This window comes from Typha angustifolia, chromosome 8 (assembly GCF_048772165.1).
Source record: "Typha angustifolia cultivar Huaian chromosome 8, ASM4877216v1, whole genome shotgun sequence".
Taxonomy (NCBI): domain Eukaryota; kingdom Viridiplantae; phylum Streptophyta; class Magnoliopsida; order Poales; family Typhaceae; genus Typha; species Typha angustifolia.
Window position 1 is genome coordinate 16,939,007 of NC_133246.1, and position 18,323 is coordinate 16,957,329.

Genomic DNA, 18,323 nt, shown 5'->3' on the forward strand with positions numbered 1-18,323 from the left:
TGTTTCGGATTCGGATCTTTCCTTCTGATCCAACAAAATCCGATCCGTTTCTCTCAGTCTTCTACTACTTCCGTTCTAGAGAGCGGGAAAGGAGCACATGATAGAGAGCAGCAATGGCGAATAAGCTCATCTGCCAAATGGGACTTCCCTCTTCCATGGCCAACATCTTCGCCGCTCGCAACATCACAACGGCCAAGGTTTGTCCTTATTAGAATCCTCTCTCTCTCTCTCTCTCTCTCTCTCTCTCTCTCTCTCTCTCTCTCTCTCTCAGCTTCTTCTTGGAGTCCCCTCCTTAGGATGCTCTCTCCTTGCCCGAAGTCGATCTGATGGCACTTTTGGGCGTTGATCTCGATCAAGTGAGGTCTGCGGTGACTCGAATCAGCGAGATTGCATGCCCTCCATATCAAACTGTGAGCACTCTCTCTCTTTCTTTCTCTCTCTCTCTCTCTCTCTCTCTCTCTCTCTCTCTCTCTCTCTCTCTCTCTCTCTCTTCGGATTCTTATGTAGGAATTAGGGTTTGCAGGCGCTTGCGCTGATGGAGGATCGCGTGAGTTCCGGAGGACATCTCCCGACGTCACTGCGCGGGCTCGATGAAGCATTGTGTGGAGGAATTCCTCTTGGCGCTCTTACGGAATTGGTTGGGCCCTCGGGGATTGGGAAAACCCAAGTGAGCGTCTTCTTTTGTCTTTAAAAAAATTTGTGATTTTTTTTGTTGGTCTTATTGTTTATAGAGTGTGATGGATGGCCAATGGCTTAGAATTAGGTTTTTCTATGGTGGGGAGTCGTGATTTTGGTTGGGAGGAGCAATGGTTGTGTATAAATTAGTAGATAGCGAAGTAATTTGTCGATGGGAATGTTTTTTTGATTCTGTTGCTTTAATAATGTAATTTTATTTACTTATTTTCTTTTGTTTCCTTGATGGCTCTGCTACAGTTGAGTTAAAATTTTAATGAGAGATAAGTTCGCTAGAAAGATAATCTCTGTTGCAAGAATGCTCAGTAATTGAACTTAGAAGTCGTGAGAGATGAGAGGAGGTAGGATTTAAATGTTAATAAAAGAATTATATGAACTCATTGCAAGAATGAAAATGTAGATAGAAAATCATTGTTGAACAAAAGATTCAAAAGTCTCTATTTATGGTGTTAATTGAAATGTCAAAGTTAGATATACTTGTGCTCTTCCTAGATGGAACTATCTATTAGTGTCCTTGTAACATCAGACGTTTACTCATTGAACCATATAGCTATGTAAGTAGTTCTAGCTCTATCAGGCTCCTAAACAGTTGGGCAGGCCTCATAAGTTGTAAAAGATCTCCATCTACTTAGGAGGTATTTAGTTTGTAAGTTTCAAAATTTTGACATTCTCTACTATGTCGTGATGTAGTTCTGTCTGAAGCTCTCATTGTTAGCAACCTTACCTGCATGCTACGGAGGTCTAAATGGTCGTGTTATATATATCGATACAGAATCTAAATTTTCTTCACACAGGTAGTTGCTAACCTTCCCTTCTTTCACACTTGCTGCACTTCTTTAATGATATTTCAGTTGAACCATTCTTATGATCTATGTCAGGATGATTGAGATTGGAGAAAATAGCTTTCCACAAATATTTCGATCAGAAGGCTTAGCACAAAAGGTTTTCTTCTCTTTGAGAATGAAGAAAAGGTTTTCTTTTTTGTTTATCGTGTTTTAAAACATATTCTTACGAAGGTATGATTCCTACTTTATCTGGTGGAGGATATAATGTAGCTAAAATTCGGATTACTGGTTAAATGAGGTATTCTGTTATGTTGTTTTGCGGTCTTCATGTGACAAGCAGATGGCTATGTTGACACACTGCTGGATATGAATTAAAAAAAAATGAATGCAAGTGATCTGAGCTATCCCATCATTTCCTTCTGCAGATGGCTGGACGGATTATAGTTATACGACCAACATCCCTGTCCGATTTTACTCAGAGGTCTGGATAAGATTTAGATACTGATGTGAGAAAAGGGAATAACATATGAAAGTTCATATAAGTTGCCAATGAGCTTTAAATGTGATGGATCTTTCGTCTAAGTCTCTATCAAATTACCTTTATGGTCTAGTCTAGAATGTTCATTTAGATTTCTCTTAGAGCTTATCAGGTGGTGTTCGTGCAGCTTGCAACAGATGAAGCTGACACTTCTCCAAAATGAAGTGAAGTTGATCATTGTGGACAGCATGGCTGCTCTGATTTCAGGGTAAGGTCTTATTTACTTCAAGTAGTTCTGATCAACTCAGGATTGTCCTTAAATTACGTTTTATCTGTTGGCTGTATTATGTGTAACTCAAGTAAGAAAGGTATTATGCATAAGGAAATTCATAGGAAAAATGGATTCATCATTTCATTGTGTAGAAAGATGTTTGCATGCTCTGATATTTTTAATTATACAGAATTGTTTAAGTGCCTGCGACTGTTATCAGTGAAGGTACAGTCTTCTGATATTCCCAATTAGATTCTCTTAATAACTTATTCAGTATGGTGCATGCCTTATAGATAGTTTTTTTTTCTAGTAAACTGCCAACTCTTTTCTCCCTTCCCTTTGCCTACTCTCTTATTATATGCTCTCAGAGAGTTCCTCCTAGCCTGCAACATCTAAATTTTTTAATTAGTAATGTAAAACTTCATACTGGCCATTTGATAATGCTACTTACATGGTGACTTCATCTTTTCTCAAAGCGACAGGAATTTGGCCATTTAAAACTACTGATAAAGGTTCTGTGAAATATACAATTTTGCCACAAATATACAGTTAAGGTGTATATGTGCCTCAGTTGGAATTAAAAAAATCCTCTAATTTTGCCTGGTATAGTAGATTACATACTAAGAAGTGGCAGTGTTTAAATTTGTGGATACATGTGTTATTGAAGAAAAATTATGAGATATCACATCAAATATTGTGAATGTACTAACATATTAGTAATGCAACATCAGTAATTCTGATCATCTCAAATTACATGCGCCTATATATTACTAAAGCATTACTAGTGCAACATCAGTCTACAATTGATGTACTATGTATCCTTTTTATCATCTTTAATTAAATAGATGTCTTTGTGCCTATTGATGCTAGTATTCTTGTCCTTTTGTTTTCTCCCATGATGATATTGTAATCATGACTGCAACTCTGTATTTTGATTATGATTTGCCTATTTATCACCCCACCCAGCCCTTACACCCCCACCCCCCTATATCATTTTGTTATCATATATTCACCATTTCGTTGCGCAACCATGAGATATACATAAAACAGAAAAAATCTTAATGTAAGGTCAAGCTCCATTTATTTACTTCTTAATGGTTCTTTATATTTACTTCTTGTATTTCTATAGTGAAATTTGATGTGCTTATATTTAGCAGGGATACTGAAAGAAGTACAGCTGGTCCTCGGCAGCATCCTCTAAGATGGCCACTTTCATTTCTTAAGTAAGAATTTTCGCCTTAATATTAATCCACCTTAAGAATATGGCATTGGAGTGTCTTTCACTTGATATCATATTAAGCTTTCTCAAATCTTTTGTCATTCAACAACTTTTCTTTATTAACGATAAGGAGTTACAGATCTATAGCCGAGTTCTCACAAATCCCTGTTGTGGTCACAAACCAAGTACGTAGTCAAAGCAATGATGAATTCTTACGGTTTCCTTTTCAAGGTATATCTTCATTTCCAATGCGAGCATGCTTTTGTTAGCTCATGGAGACATGGATTGGGTTTATTCTTTTTGTTAAATACAGGGCAAAGGAATGATACTTGCGAGAATACTGTAAGGCTCGAATCTCATCTAATTGCTGCTTTAGGGATCCAATGGGCGCATGGTGTAAATATCCGTCTTGTCTTTGAGGCTCATTCAGGTTAGTTGGCATAGTAACAGACTATTGGCTAAAAGAAAATGAATTTTAAGTTGCCTGAGAGCTCATGAGCAGTGGTTTCACTATTAATTTTAAGATTTATGAGCAGTTGTTCTGGGTACAGAAGACCTTTTGTTCAAAATAGATTCACTGCTTGATAAACACTAGACATCTTAACTTGGAAAGGCACATTATTGTATAAATCTTGTATTCCACTTGGAGGTCTTTCAAATGATCACTGAGGCTAGCCTCCGCCCCTCATTCTTATGGAGAGTAAAAGAGATTTTTCATCTTCATTCATAAGTCTTGGAACATGCTTAGCTACCTTGAGATCTATTGTCCTACAGTCTAGCCTGGAAAATATTCTTCTTTCTCTTCTGAGCTTTTCTAAGCATGGTTCTCGAAATGGGCCAATCCCGATTCCTACTTCCTAGTTCCTGCTTAGCTTATCTAGATTGATTCTGGTGCAAGTTTCATGTAAGCACATTAGAATTTTGTGAAGAAATGATAATAACAACTTCCCCTATTCCTTTTTGGTTTGTACGTTAGGATCTTCGAAGAAGGAAATCCATGAGTTTTAGCCATGTCGAAGAAAAAAGATTTTCTAAACTAGTTGCTACATGAGCATATTTACCACCACGAGTCTGGCGCAGAAATTTTTTACCTCTCATTTGTACCTTTCAAACTGTGGACAACAAATATCTTGATGTTGCTTCTTTATGTATGGCTAGCCGTTTTAGGCCATATTGGGATTAACATCTTCCTGTCCAGACTATATTGGTCTATTGGAGCATGGATGATAGTAGCAAAAGTTTTGCTAATTTTGGTCCTCATACAAATGAAATTGCAGGTCACAGGTTCATTAAGGTGGCAAAATCACCCTTATCTCGAGCAGTAGCATTTCCATTTATTGTGGAGTCTTCAGGGATTTCATTGCTAAGCGATGAAGGTACTGATGTATCAGGCCCTGAGATAAGCAGAATCCATTGTCAAGGTCCATAAGTGAAAATAAGTTCTCTAGCTGCTTTTTCTTTCTTTATTTTTTTCGGTCTGATGGGCTATTTATCCAGGCCACAACATTTTTGCCCAGTGAAGTACATTGTTCTCTCATCAATGCCACTTTTGACAAACTTCTCTGTAAGTTGCAGACTATACTCTTAACGGTATAACTCATCGCTTATGAACTTGTTAATTTATTCTATTGAAACATTTGTTGTGTTTCTTGATTTTCTTAGGAGCTTTTATCAGTGTTCAATGGTATAGTTTTGTAAATTTACTAGATGAATTGTTAACTTATGTCTTTGCTGGTAACTTAGAGTGAGGACCTTATGAGCAAATGCTTTTCAATGAGGCCATGCCGCCATCTCTCTACAGTTGTTTCACACATTTTAGGATGCCATAGCAAAGATGATTTAGATCACATAAGTATAATGATGAGGGGTAAAAATGGGTCGAATTAACTCTGACTCGGCCCGCTATACAACTTGATTTGAATTAGATTTAGGTAAAAAATTTCTATTCGACACAGATACGAGTAAGATTTTTGAAAAAAACTCGGATACGGATTCAGCTACTGATAAGTTGTTTTATAAAACCCGGATATGGATACATATATAGATCGGATATAATTTTTCAGATATTCATTTTTCCGCATATATTTTGAATAAATTTTAATTTTTAGTTTGCATTTTTAAATTGTAAATATTGATATTGTTACTAATAATATGTTCTATATTATTTGTAGAGATTGATTTGCTAATTTTGTATGCATTTGGTATGCAAGAATTTTTTTCTTAATAACTCTTAATATTTTGTGTTAATTGTCTCCAAAAAAGATGTCATAATTTATTTAAAATTTGCTTCACATTCGTTTAAAATCCGATTCTCTATTAAAAAATTATCTGAATCGTTTAAGAAAAAATCCTGTATCTGTTTAGTTAGGATATTGTTTTAAATTTTGTTATTCATTTAGTATCCATATTTGAATCCGTATCTAAAGTAAAAATATTGATCTAGATACGGATTGAGTATTATCTGATCCATATCTGATCCATTTTCACCCCTAATAATAATTCATATCTAAGCCTATTGAAATCTAGAAAGTGATGCCGAGTTGATTGATCTGAGCTAGAATATAATCTCAGAGCCATGTCGGTAGATGCATGATGTATGGATCAATGACAAAAGGATCGAACAACTAATATGAAGTGTAAAATACTTCTTTGGCAGGGTACCCAAAAGCTAGATTAATGACATGGGAAGAATATTTGAACCGCAAGGAATCGCTTCTATAATCTATATGTTGGAATTGCTTGTTCAGAAATGACTATAGGAGCAATATATGAACAACAGAAAGGGGAAACTTCTGTAGGCAGAGAAATCTAGTGGGGCGCAAAGTACAACAGAAAGGGGAAACTTCTGCATGAACTAAGACAGTATGTTTCTATAATACTATCTCCCAAGAGTGATGCAACATGTAGCTATCACCATTGGACCAAGTGTACTTGAATTGTCTTTCTGCTGGTTCAAACCCTTTTTTTCTGAGGAAAAGTCATAAGATGTGAGCTTCATTGAAACTTTTTTGAAAAAAAAGCTAACCTGCTACCTGCAGGTTGCCGTCTCTTGTTTGCAACTGACTAAGCAGCTAAGAAATAGTGACTGCACGACATAATGCTTCATATTGCATCAACTTGCAAGTCGTTTTTAACCTATAACGAGCTTATATTGTTGTCCAATTATTATATTTATAAGATGTCTCTATTCTTGATTTTTTTCAGTTATCCATTTGATTCTATTCGCTTATGAAGTCCGAAGAAAATGAAGACAGTTTTCTAGGTTTGAACAGTGTGGTCACTGTTGTTCTTCCACATGACTTGCATAAAGATTCATGGTGTGTAGAGTTCTCCTAAGGAAATGGTATGTAGAAGTTAGCCCCCCAACGAATCTTGGCCTGTCAAACTATTGTGCGTAGGGTACAAGCACTTTTTGTCTGTTCATTGCTGTTATAGTTGATTTACAGATAGGGATATGCATAAGAAGCGGATCCGATGTCAACTTGATTTGTTGAACACTTACATCAGGCAAGAAACCACAGATAAATGACGACGACGATGTTGCAGATTCAGACAAATGGCTCTGCGCTTGTTATTTTGCTTGGTCTATCCTTAAATTCCAACATGTGCATCAAATTCCATCCCTACATTTGCTGGTATGGAACATCCCAAAGTTTCTGCTGTCCTCTGTACAACTTATTGTTCTATTCTGATCAGCTTACTATGTATCAAATCTGAGAATTTTTTTTTATAAAATTAAATAAAAAGTCACCGTTTTATAACAATGTAAATTTTTTGAGTAGTTGTTTAGTTAATATCTTGCGCTGAAAAGACATTCTACCATCTATTTTTTGCCCTGTGTCTACAGGATTGTTTTCTCTCCAGGCTAATCCCTTATTTGTAAATCTATTACCAAGTAAACCAGATGAAGAAGGGAGTTTATAGGACTATTCATAGCTATTAAAAAGGCAGGTTGGGGTTGGGAAGGCAAATAATTCTGCATGAAAAGTTAGGTCTGGGGATTAAATGGCCAAGGTGAACTAGAATAATTTTTATGAAGGATCCTCATTCAACAGTTGTCAGATATACTTTGCTTTTTAACTTGCCGTAAGGTCCTGATAGTTTCTGTATCCTAGATGCTGCCTCTATCTGATTATAACTGTTTTTATGTTCTTGTTCTACAAAGTTAATATTTATTGACAGATACCAATATTTGTTTCTGACCCAGCTAACGAGTTGATCAAATTTGCGACACGAAATCGTTCGGTGCTTTCAATTTGATTAAGAACTCAGCATTTTCCACTCACTGGATTGAAGGCATTAATTACAGGCGGTGCTTTCCTTTCCATTTTTTTGGTAAGAGTTGACATGGCAACCTTGTTCGTCCACAGAGAGTAACAGGCTACAGTTGCATTAGAAAAAAGGAGAGATTGCGTGATTCACTCACCCCGGCGAATGAATCACGTGTGCTTAATTTATGGCTGCGACCTGGTTCACACGGCCCAACGGTTCCTCTACAACTGTTGAGTATTATATGGATGTAGGAATTATCCAATTATGTCGCATTTTCTAAATTAATTTTGAAGCTAAGCATTTAAACTTGTTTCTGGTAGCAGATTATTTGTTGCAACGTATGATCTAGAAAATTCCTATATCATTTTATAGTATGCTGGACTCGTTGAATTTATTGCTATAATGTTATTCTTCCTGGATATCTCCCTTGTGGTGATATTTCTTTTTAGTATTTGGATTAGACTTGGAGTATAAAATAGGGAAATTGATAAAAAAAAGTTATTCAGCATTTTGCTTTTGTTATTATTTACATCCTATCTTATGTGTATTTATTTTTTATATTTTAGTTTAATTATTAAAAGTACCTCAACGATAGTTTTTTTTTAATTAAAAGTAATCATACATAATAGTTAACTTAAATCGTATGTACAAAAATGACCAGAATCGCTACTCCTTTAAAAAAAAAAGGGCAGACTCAGAGTATTCTTTTCTTCTATGAGGGGGTAATTTAAGTATTTAATTTTTTTTTAAAAAAAATAATAATATATTATTTATGTGTTATCAAGTTAAATTTAATCCAAGGTGTTTTTAGAATTAAACAATAAATAATATTAATAAGGTAATATAATAAGCAACCAAGACGGTGAAATGGAGGGTAAAATTAGATAAAGCATTTGAGCAATTTCATATATGGAAGAAGACTTCCCCGTGAATGGATGCAAAGCTCCCACGTCTCCGAAGCCGCAAAACCTCGTACCCTTGTGCCGACGATGCATCATCATGCATCATTCATACATGAATACACCCACCAAAAGTTACTCTCATTTCCCAACAAAATCCCCCCAAAATAAACTTTATTATAATATATGTATATATATAACAACGTGGTCCCCTTGAACACACACACCCCCCCCCTCCCCTCCCCTCCCCTAATCCTAAAACAAACTCCACATGATTCCAACGAAAAAAATAATTTAAAAAAAGAAGAGGGTCTTGTTGGTAACATTTCTCTTTCTCTCTGCACCAATCTTCCTACTCCTGGTCCAACGTTTGAGCCCATCTATCTAACCTCCCCCTCCTCCTCCTCCTCCTGTGACAAGGACGAAAAGCCCCCAACTAATACCTTTAAAAAACGAGTCAAATAGACAATTAAACAAACACATTCTATGCGTGGCCTCTTAAGAGAGACGAGACACACCACCCTAGCTCCTCTTAGATTACTCCTCACGTCTTATCGTAACAGCACACAAATCCTTAAACAAATGCCAATTGGGCTCCATTAGACAGGAGGCATCAATGTATCCCACCCTTTCCTTTATCTTCATTTCAGGGACAACCATATAGTATAATATATTAATAATATTCACCCTGTGTATTGCTTTCATAGCTGGGGCTTGATCAACCCCAACCCCTCCCCCACCCCCATTTCCTTTGATTTGATGTGCCAATTACATAGAAAAACAAAAACAAAAACAAAATAAAAGAGAAGAGAAGTGGGGGGGGGGGGGGGCCCTAATATATATTTTTTAATTGTATGTGGCCTTGCAGCTGAGTGTGTCGGCACTAACGTTTAATTCATGCAGGTGATGAGATGAGAAAAGTACCATGTCACATGACACTAGAAAGTAAAGCAAAGGAAAAGGTAGCATCTTTTATTGACAGGCAGGATAAAAAATAATCCCATATTTGTATGTCCTACTAGTGGACCCACCCACCCCTCTGTGTGCTGTGCCTTCCTGCCCTATCGTTTTCTCCACTATAAATCTTGGACGTTACCTCTAACTTACTTGCTGCTATTATATATATCAATTAAAATTTTCAAAGAAGGAAAATGGCAGCAGTTTCTTGGAGATCGAAGGATATTCTTACGATCTGGATTGTAGACAATCTACGCGGGCCCTTGGCCTTAGCAACTATGGAAGGGGCAAGGGGTGCTGCTCCAAACCAACTTGAACCAAAAGCAATATCTATGTATATATATATAATGTGACAACAATGACGGCTTATTCGATCTAAACGTGGTTAACTATACTTAAGAGATGTTTATAGAATATTATAATAGTTTAGGAAGCTAAGTGTGATTATTCATATTATAAATTAAGTTGCTTTCCTAGGCTTGAAAAACTGTAGCCATGATCGACTGAGTTCATATGATAATAGTTTCTTATCTCCTCCTTAGTACTTTATTACTAATACTTTTTTAATCTAATATTTTCCGTTTTGGTCATATCTTTGTTTTTATATGATCTCGTGCTCAGTGCTCTTTTAACCCAGCAAGTGTAATGCGATGCCTTGTCGACTTCTCATTAGTAGCAGAAAATATGGCTTATCGTCGTTATTATTTCATACGTTAATTAATCCTAATATTTATAATTAATCTTTTGATTCCCTGTTAACGGAGACGGGATAAATATGTCCCGAAAAACAAAACGCCGTCCACGACTTTCGGAGAGGTCCCGCGTGGCGCCCTCCCATTGGGCGAGAGCGGGTGGGGAGGGTGGACACCGGGAGTAGCCGGTTGATAGGTGGGGTCGGCGTCGTATGGCGACCCTTTTTTGCCATAACCGGCGGAATACGAGAATAACGGGAAAAGGCCGGTTTAAGGTTAGATAGGGTTACCGCAAGGGGAAAGATGCCACGTGGTCTGTCACACGTGGCGATTTTGTCGTAGGCCTCGAATGGGCGGTCGAGATCTCGTTCTTCAACCCCACCTCTCCTTTTTTTTTTGTGTGGACCGATCTGCCCTTGGGATGGCTACGGTTAACTTGGTGACGTGGCGTCGTGATCCTGAGTTGGAATCCGAGGACTACTCTCCTCAATTATTGGAGATTAACCGTTCTAGAAAAAATTTACCAAATTAATTTTTTAGATATTTAAGTTCACATTTAATTATAAAATAGAGTGAGGTGATGAGTGGCAACTGGCAATTGATTCAAAACTAGGTGACTGATGTCATGAATGACAACTGTTTTAGAACTAGGTTTTCCTGCCGATGATTTGAGCACTCCCTAATACAGCTTATTAAGAAAGTTTATTCTTCTTAATTATATAATTAAATGGAGTCCTTTTAGGTGCATATAATCCTGTTCAGTATATACATATATATATATATAATCAAAAAAAAAATGAAAGAAGTACCATTCTCAGGAGTCACTATTGGTTCCTTTCATTCTTTTTTTTTTTTCAGAAATAATAGAGTGGCCCAGGTATTAAATTAAGGTGAAGAATTTATGAAATTATAAATTTAAAGATTACAAAGAGAGGAGAATGAGGAAAAAAAATATAGAACTGAAGAAGGGATAATAGGATTCCCATTTTCGCCGTAGACCAGGTTTATTATCAAGCTCAGTTAGAAAAGGTTAGAAAAATTCATTCGACAATAAAGATGAGAAACTCTTAAAGGACGAGGTCAAGAGATTCATTTGGTCGGATCAGAAATTATAACTGAAAATGACTATCACTGTGAACCCAATCTTCAAAATAATGATGTCAACTATTGTCAGAGTATAAGGGATATTAGAAGAAATATACGTTTCATCGATTTGATTTTCTCACGACAGAAGACACAAGAGAGGAGTCCGGAGAAAAAATTTTAGATAGATTTGATATAATATAAAGCTCATCAAGCCAAATTAATTGCGGTAAAACTTTTAGCTTCGAAAAAATGTGGAATCTTAAAATTATGGAAAAAAGTGGTGAATTTCATGCTCGAAAAGTCCACGAGATGATAGTGAAATTTAACCAAACACTATTGGCTCTTTCAATTATCTTATTTTTGTTGACTAAATGCTATATATGGTATTAATGTAGACTTTATGATGAATAGGATACTAAAATGACATTGTCGCATATATTACGTTTGAAAGTGTCCAAGCACCTAAAATAAACATAAACTATTTTATCCTGAGTTTGATAGGTTTATATATTAATTAACCATATATATATATATATATATATATATATACTTGAATTCTTTAGTTTATTTTCTATTATTAAACCCTTTGAGAGGCAAATAAGGTGAGCTGCACCCCTAATATACAAGACAAGATGCTTTAATATTCGTAAATCATCGTACTTATGCTTTTATTAAATGGTATAATATGTTTCTCTAACTTCGTGAATGACGTGACTTGAGGACATTATAGCAACTAAAATATTTCAAAAAAAATGTTACATTTTTTTGTGGCTTATAGGATACCACCTGCAGCTTAAAATTTAATAATATATTTATTTATTTATGTTATTAAAACTAGTAGGATGGGTTATCACGTTTGGTCGACTATTACATTTAAATGGAATATTATAATAAATTAAGTAATTTACTGTGGCTTTTGGCTAATTAATTAAAGTGTGACAACACTAAGAACCCTGACAGGTACGTGTGCAGCTCTAGTCCTTTCGTTTATAAGAGGCTTCTTCTAGAACATAAGATATATTGGTATGCTAATCCTAAAATTAAAGCTACTAGTTAATAATTTAATACAAAAAGCTAGGTAGCTCATTCAGAGAAAGATTGAAGTATTAAATGAGATTGAGATGCAATATAAGATCTGAAACTTTTAATGATAAGATTAGGTTGCAATTCATGTGATTCGATCCACACAGTGAGTCAACATTAAAATTTATTCTCCTTTTCATATACTTTTCTAATTTTTTTGACACATAAATTCTTTTAAACATCTCAAAAACTCATATACTAGATTTTCATTATTTTTATTTCTTTTATTTATAAGTTATTAGCTATATAATACATTTATTCTTATATATATATTTTTAAAAAAAGAATGAGAAATTTTAGTTTATTAAAATACGCTTACATTCTCAAGGGATATTTTAATATTTTTAATTATTATTTTTTAAAATCTACGATGGTGAGATATTTTTAATAATTTGGGGTCTATTGTAAAAATAATAATGTAGAGGATCTGAACGTAATTATCCCAACGTATTCAATTAAATATTAGTCACAAGCTTTTCCACGTTGATGTAAAAGTTTAGTACACTCTTCGCATGTACGTACGTGCGTGCGACTGCGAGCCAGCGCGCACCCGTGAATCACCCCGTTTGGGGAAAGTCATATCACATCAACCCATCTGTCACATCCTTAGCTGCCCAACCAATAGGATGACGAGTTTCGAGATCGAGCCTCAGTTGTTCGTTCGCCGTGAAATCGATTTCGGAAACTTCCTATCCGTCCGATCTAACCGGACGGATCGGATTCCTTTGTCGACAAGAGGCAAAACCGGGATACCGGCGTTTGCCGGTCGTCAGCCTTAGTACGCCGTATATTTACAGTTGTTCTTTTTTTATCTATTATACTCCTGAAGCTTTCCCCTCTCTCGCTATATATACTCCCGCTTTTCCTAAATGCCTTACGTCCCATTTCATCTCCTCCTCCGCCTATCAGAGCCGACTTCGACTCGCCGTGAGTAACAGCGGCGCCGCCTTCGTTTACCGCACTCTTTACTGCTCTGTGCTTATCCTTCGATTACTCCAAGGTTTTTGAACTTCTCCTCCTCATTTTATTTGCCTCTTGTTAAGATTTTTTTGTTTGTTTGTTCTTGATCGGATCTGATCTTGGTTGTCTTGTGTCTTCCGATGGTTAGCTGAGAGAGGATTGGGAGGAAGAAGAAGTAGTGAGATTTGATAGAATATACGAGATTGTATCAGATTGATGACTAGTGTGGAGGCAAATGTTTCGTAAGAACGAGTCAGCTCTGTCCTGCTTCTATCTCTTCCTGCTTTGGCTCTTCTTCTTGATAAACGAAACCCTAAGCTAGAAGAGTGGTTGAAGAACGAGGAGTGGGAAACCCTCGGATCGGATTGCGAAGTGGTTTTGATAGATTTAGAAGGAAATATATGATGTTGGATCTCAACGCCGGTGAGAAGATGGAGAAGAAGCGCCGCGGCAGCGAATCCGGGACCTCCGACTCGTCGCTTCTCAATGCCGAGGACTCCGGTAGCGGGGTGGTGGCGGATGAGGACTCGAGCTCCACCCGGCACGCCGTGGAGTTGAGCTTCGATATCTTGAAGGGCTCGGCCGTGTCGGGCGAAGGAGAGAACGAGGTGGAAGAGGAGGGCGAGGAGGATGGTAATAGTTTGTCGCCGCAGTCTGGAGTTGTCACGAGGCAGTTGTTTCCTCTCTTGGATGTTTCGGATGGGCCGCGGCCGCCGGTGACGGGAGATGCGTCGTCTTCGATGTCGAATTGGGTCGATCTCAGTTTCTCGACACCGAGGGTCTCGCTACAGCAGCAGCAGCCCCCGCAGCAAGCGAAGAAGAGTAGGAGGGGGCCGAGGTCTCGGAGCTCACAGTACCGAGGAGTTACCTTCTACCGGAGAACTGGAAGATGGGAATCTCATATCTGGTAAATTTCTTTCTTTCCTTTGGTTTCATGCTTAATTGGATTGGATAGATATAGTTCTTTTTTCTTTTTTTCTTTTTCTGCCTGTTCAGTTTAGTGATGAGTTAGTTGTTGGGTAATGCAGGGACTGCGGGAAACAAGTCTATTTGGGTAAGAAATCGATGCCCATTTCTCTTTGATCTTATCTGGTGTCGCTAATATTATTTGTTTGATGTCATCTTGACTTCTCTCCACCTTTTCTTTTGCGTGGTTTGATTGATTGGGATATTATAGGAGGATTTGACACTGCTCATGCTGCTGCAAGGTTTGGAATCTTTCTATTTCAAGGGGAAACCGTTTTACTCAAAATATCTTTCTTTTTGGGGAAAATTATAGGTGTAATTATCCTGACTGCAGAGCATATGATCGAGCTGCAATTAAGTTTCGGGGTGTTGAAGCTGATATCAATTTCAACCTTAGTGACTATGATGAAGATTTGAAACAGGTGAAATGGAGATACGACTTATTCTTTTTAGATAATTTGTTCATTGGGCCAATTAGGAAGCTATAGCTTAACTCTTAACTTTCCTCTTTCAGATGAAGAATCTATCGAAAGAAGAGTTTGTGCATATCCTGCGCCGGCAAAGCACTGGATTCTCAAGGGGAAGCTCAAGGTATAGAGGGGTGACGCTTCACAAGTGCGGTCGATGGGAAGCTCGGATGGGCCAGTTTCTTGGAAAGAAGTAAGATTCCTTGCCTTTCTTCTTTGCCTTGTTATCCTTTCAGTTCCTCAATAGGATTTGATGAGCATGGCTTTCTTTGGGAATCCATGGTTTTCTTTCTCGGTGAATTCACCATGAGCTATATATATGCTTGGACTACATGTTAAATATCTATGATATGATAAACATCCTGGTTCTTTAAGAAATGGAAAAGAATATAGAAACCCAATCTTTACCGATGAGATGCGATGCTTGGGTGCAGGTACATATATCTTGGGCTATTCGACAACGAAATAGAAGCTGCAAGGTCCGCCCAAGCATGGATATGATCATTGGCTGTTATTGAATCTCTTAATTTTTGCATTATCTTAAGCAGGAATGAGTTCCAACGCAAATCTTCTTTTTCTCTTTCCCATTTTTCTTTTAATCTCAGGGCTTATGACAAGGCTGCTATAAAGTGTAACGGGAGGGAGGCTGTAACAAATTTTGAGCCTTGTACATATGAAGAAGAGCTGCATACTGTTGCCGATGGTGGAGGTATTGTACCCCAACAGTAATGTCATTCTCCATCTATTTGAGAAAATACAGATCTATTGATCAATTTTTATCCTATTTGACATAGACACAAGTCATGAAGTTGATCTGAACTTGAGGATATCTCAACCGCTCATTCAAAATCCAAAGAGGGATCAGAACTCAGTCGGGATTCAATTCTGCTACCGAACATCTGAAGCTTCTGAAATGAAGAAATCAAAGGCAAGTAGACTTGCTTCGATAAGAGTCCCCATGCTTATTAAGTATTCCTTTTCAAAATTATAGATTGAAAACAGACAGGAGACCTAACAAGAGTACCTGTCACCTTCCATGAACAGGCTGAGTCAGTTGTTTTATGCTATCACAGCTGTGAACTCACATTTTTCTCATTGGATTTTATCCTTAACAGCACTGTTATCTCACTGCCTCAACTACTTTTCCTTTTTGAGGTGTACTTAACTGATTGAGAATTTACGACAATTGTCCAATTTAGTCTGTTTCATGTGTCCCACCACTAGCATTATTTGTTGAATGATGAACACTAACAAGTGTCTGATAATTGATTGATGTAAAGAGCTGCAACATATTTGTCTAAAACCAGAAAGTTGCTTGGAAGGTAGTGTTGCTGATTGGCGTTGCCTTTGTTTTCTATTACAGGTTGAAAAGTCTTCCTCTCAACTAGCTAGTCAGCCCCATTGCCTAACTATGCTGCCTGAGCAGCCTCATGGGTGGACCGCGCAATATCCAGCCTTCTTTTCCAGTAATGAGGTGATGTATAGCTAGTTGCTCCTTGTCGGCTGCTAAGTTAGAAAATATCTTGCGAGATCGTATTTTTAATATTTTCAAGGATCCTTGGAGTACTCTAATATATATCTGCCATATATTCCATCCATATTTATTGTTGTTGTTTGTTTCTTACTTTGTAGGACCTAATGTCTTACTTTGTACGCCGACAGTTTTGTCTTATATTTTCTTATTTGTCACTGCATTGATTTTTTGAAGATTGAATTTTGTAAATTAAGCAAACCTGTTGTACTTCTGTGTTAAGTGTTTGCCCTTAAAAGTAACAACCTAGAAAGTTGGCATTATTGAACAACCAACAACTTTTAGGATGTTATCTTAATGTTAGTCAACTTTTCATCTCCTTTGAAGTCTGACCATTTAGCTGCCTGTCTTTTTCCGTTTATAACATCAGGCTTTTTTCCTTTGTATGTGCATTTGATTAATGTTATGAACTTCTGATGATGACATTTGGCATTTTTTGAACAATTCTTTCTACAAGTATAGATAAATAAACAGCTGATATATTGACGACACAATCCTCCCCTCTTGATCGATCCACTGTAACATGTAAACTGAAGCCTAAGACATTTAATTTGTTTTCTCCCTATTTATATGTTATTATCTTAATTTGTGCTTTCTACACTTGAGAAAGATAAAGTTTTGGCCAACGTGGCAGATCAACCATCTCTAGTCCTCGGTCTATAGCAGTTTTCAAAGGCCTCCTTTGTCATAATAATATTATCTTGTCCAGTCACTCAATTTTGCTTATTTGTTTCATGCTCTCTGCTTGGTTTGTGCCGTGTTTGATCCTGTATTGTGGCTCTGGTTCTAATTGGGTTTTACCTGAAAATATAGGAAAGAGCCAGAGATAAGAGGCCTGAAGTGGGTACACAAGCTCTCCCTGGGTGGGCTTGGCAGATGCGTGGTCCTACCCCGCTGTCACTGTTCTCTTCCGCAGCATCATCAGGATTCTCTACCACCACTGTAACAGCTGCTCTTGCTCCGCCGCTGCTGCCACCCCCTTCCGCATCTCCCTTTCATTTTAATCCGTCATCTGCATCAAATTACTACTTCAAGAGCTGAAGCCAATAGGGTCATCTAACTTAGTACTCTGCAAAGGTATGCTACTGGGTGGTTGTTGAACTCTTTTACCTGGTAGCATAATTTGCCAATGGGCCACAGTTATGAATTTTTTTGGGGCTATTAGTTTGGAAGCCTAGGAGGTGGTCCATCCTACTACTAGTTATTTGTCTTAAATTTGTACTCCTACGCAGAAAACAGCTGTGGTGGCAGAAAGAGATACATATATATATAGAGAGAGAGTGAGAGAGATCGAGAGGTATCCATCCATATATGCTTGAGAGCATCCCTGACTTGTTCCAGTTCCTTTATTTCATCTCAATGAGTTCCAGCAAGATGAAGGAAGGGCCCTTGCTTTTGTCTAATGTGACTTATACATTGTACTCCATTTTTTTTTGTGTGCTTATACTGCAGAATCATGGAGCACCAATAGATTCCATTCTTGATGGAACTCCCCAATTGTATTTCTGTTGCATGTTTCTTCTGTTTGCGTTCTTGGAATCAGGAGAAAGTGACTGGTTTGATGGAATTTCACTTGCACTCCTTGCGTTTACCTTTCCTTCTTTTGTATCATTCACTTGGTGGAAGCAGAAAAGAATATTTTTGGATGTATGCATTGCCATTGCTCTACAGCTGTCCTAGAATTATGACATTTCTCTTACCTGAAAATCTAGTTTCACTCATCTATCTATTTTATTTTCAAATTAATGTTGTTGTTTACCCAACTTACATCAGGAACCTATTCATAATAAATAATCTGGGGTACCTTTTGATAGATATCAACAATTCTTCTTGTTTTCTTCCCTATTTCAAGATTTACTAGCTTGATCATTCTATAACGATTCGACCCAATATTTTTGGTGCAAGGGGCAAAATATTAAAAAATTAAAAATTAAAAAAAAAAACTTCTGGATGTTTAAGGATAG

The 18,323-nt window shown here is 37.2% G+C and overlaps 2 protein-coding genes across 11 annotated transcripts; both read left to right on the top strand.

The window, feature by feature from the left end:
• Positions 1 to 106: 106 nt before the first annotated feature.
• Positions 107 to 8,092, top strand: LOC140764957 (DNA repair protein RAD51 homolog 2). 9 transcript variants are annotated; one of them, XR_012105116.1, is made up of 16 exons: positions 107 to 197; positions 297 to 410; positions 524 to 667; positions 1,384 to 1,487; positions 1,572 to 1,635; positions 1,904 to 1,959; positions 2,144 to 2,224; positions 3,385 to 3,450; positions 3,586 to 3,677; positions 3,760 to 3,876; positions 4,724 to 4,867; positions 4,944 to 5,010; positions 6,103 to 6,433; positions 6,651 to 6,789; positions 6,893 to 7,081; positions 7,654 to 8,092. XR_012105116.1 is itself a non-coding variant. In XM_073103838.1 (13 exons), the coding sequence occupies exons 1-12, from the start codon at positions 114 to 116 to the stop codon at positions 4,964 to 4,966; spliced, it is 1,089 nt and encodes a 362-aa protein (XP_072959939.1). In that variant the 5' UTR covers positions 107 to 113; the 3' UTR covers positions 4,967 to 5,010; positions 7,654 to 8,092. The 9 variants fall into 9 exon arrangements, 3 of the variants coding, with proteins under 3 accessions (XP_072959939.1, XP_072959940.1, XP_072959936.1); XR_012105114.1 differs by having other exon boundaries at positions 6,651 to 7,081; XR_012105115.1 differs by having other exon boundaries at positions 6,103 to 6,308; positions 6,651 to 7,081.
• Positions 8,093 to 13,274: 5,182 nt separating this feature from the next.
• LOC140764600 (APETALA2-like protein 1) lies at positions 13,275 to 17,926 on the top strand. Of its 2 annotated transcripts, XM_073103244.1 has the most exons (11): positions 13,275 to 13,435; positions 13,544 to 14,302; positions 14,424 to 14,449; positions 14,573 to 14,603; positions 14,696 to 14,783; positions 14,876 to 15,021; positions 15,263 to 15,307; positions 15,434 to 15,537; positions 15,623 to 15,756; positions 16,192 to 16,302; positions 17,173 to 17,926. In XM_073103244.1, exons 2-11 carry the CDS (start codon positions 13,797 to 13,799, stop codon positions 17,398 to 17,400), a joined length of 1,419 nt encoding a protein of 472 aa, XP_072959345.1. In that variant the 5' UTR covers positions 13,275 to 13,435; positions 13,544 to 13,796; the 3' UTR covers positions 17,401 to 17,926. The 2 variants fall into 2 exon arrangements, with proteins under 2 accessions (XP_072959345.1, XP_072959346.1); XM_073103245.1 differs by lacking the exon at positions 15,263 to 15,307.
• The last annotated feature ends 397 nt before the right edge of the window (positions 17,927 to 18,323 follow it).

Coding starts and splice junctions, on each gene's coding strand:
- LOC140764600 (XM_073103244.1), top strand. CDS start 13,797: ATGATGTTGGATCTCAACGCCGGTGAGAAGATGGAGAAGAAGCGCCGC. Junction 14,303..14,423: donor AGATGGGAATCTCATATCTG/GTAAATTTCTTT, acceptor TGGGTAATGCAG/GGACTGCGGGAAACAAGTCT. Junction 15,022..15,262: donor GGCCAGTTTCTTGGAAAGAA/GTAAGATTCCTT, acceptor GCTTGGGTGCAG/GTACATATATCTTGGGCTAT.
- LOC140764957 (XM_073103838.1), top strand. CDS start 114: ATGGCGAATAAGCTCATCTGCCAAATGGGACTTCCCTCTTCCATGGCC. Junction 411..523: donor CATGCCCTCCATATCAAACT/GTGAGCACTCTC, acceptor TAGGGTTTGCAG/GCGCTTGCGCTGATGGAGGA. Junction 3,451..3,585: donor TGGCCACTTTCATTTCTTAA/GTAAGAATTTTC, acceptor AAGGAGTTACAG/ATCTATAGCCGAGTTCTCAC.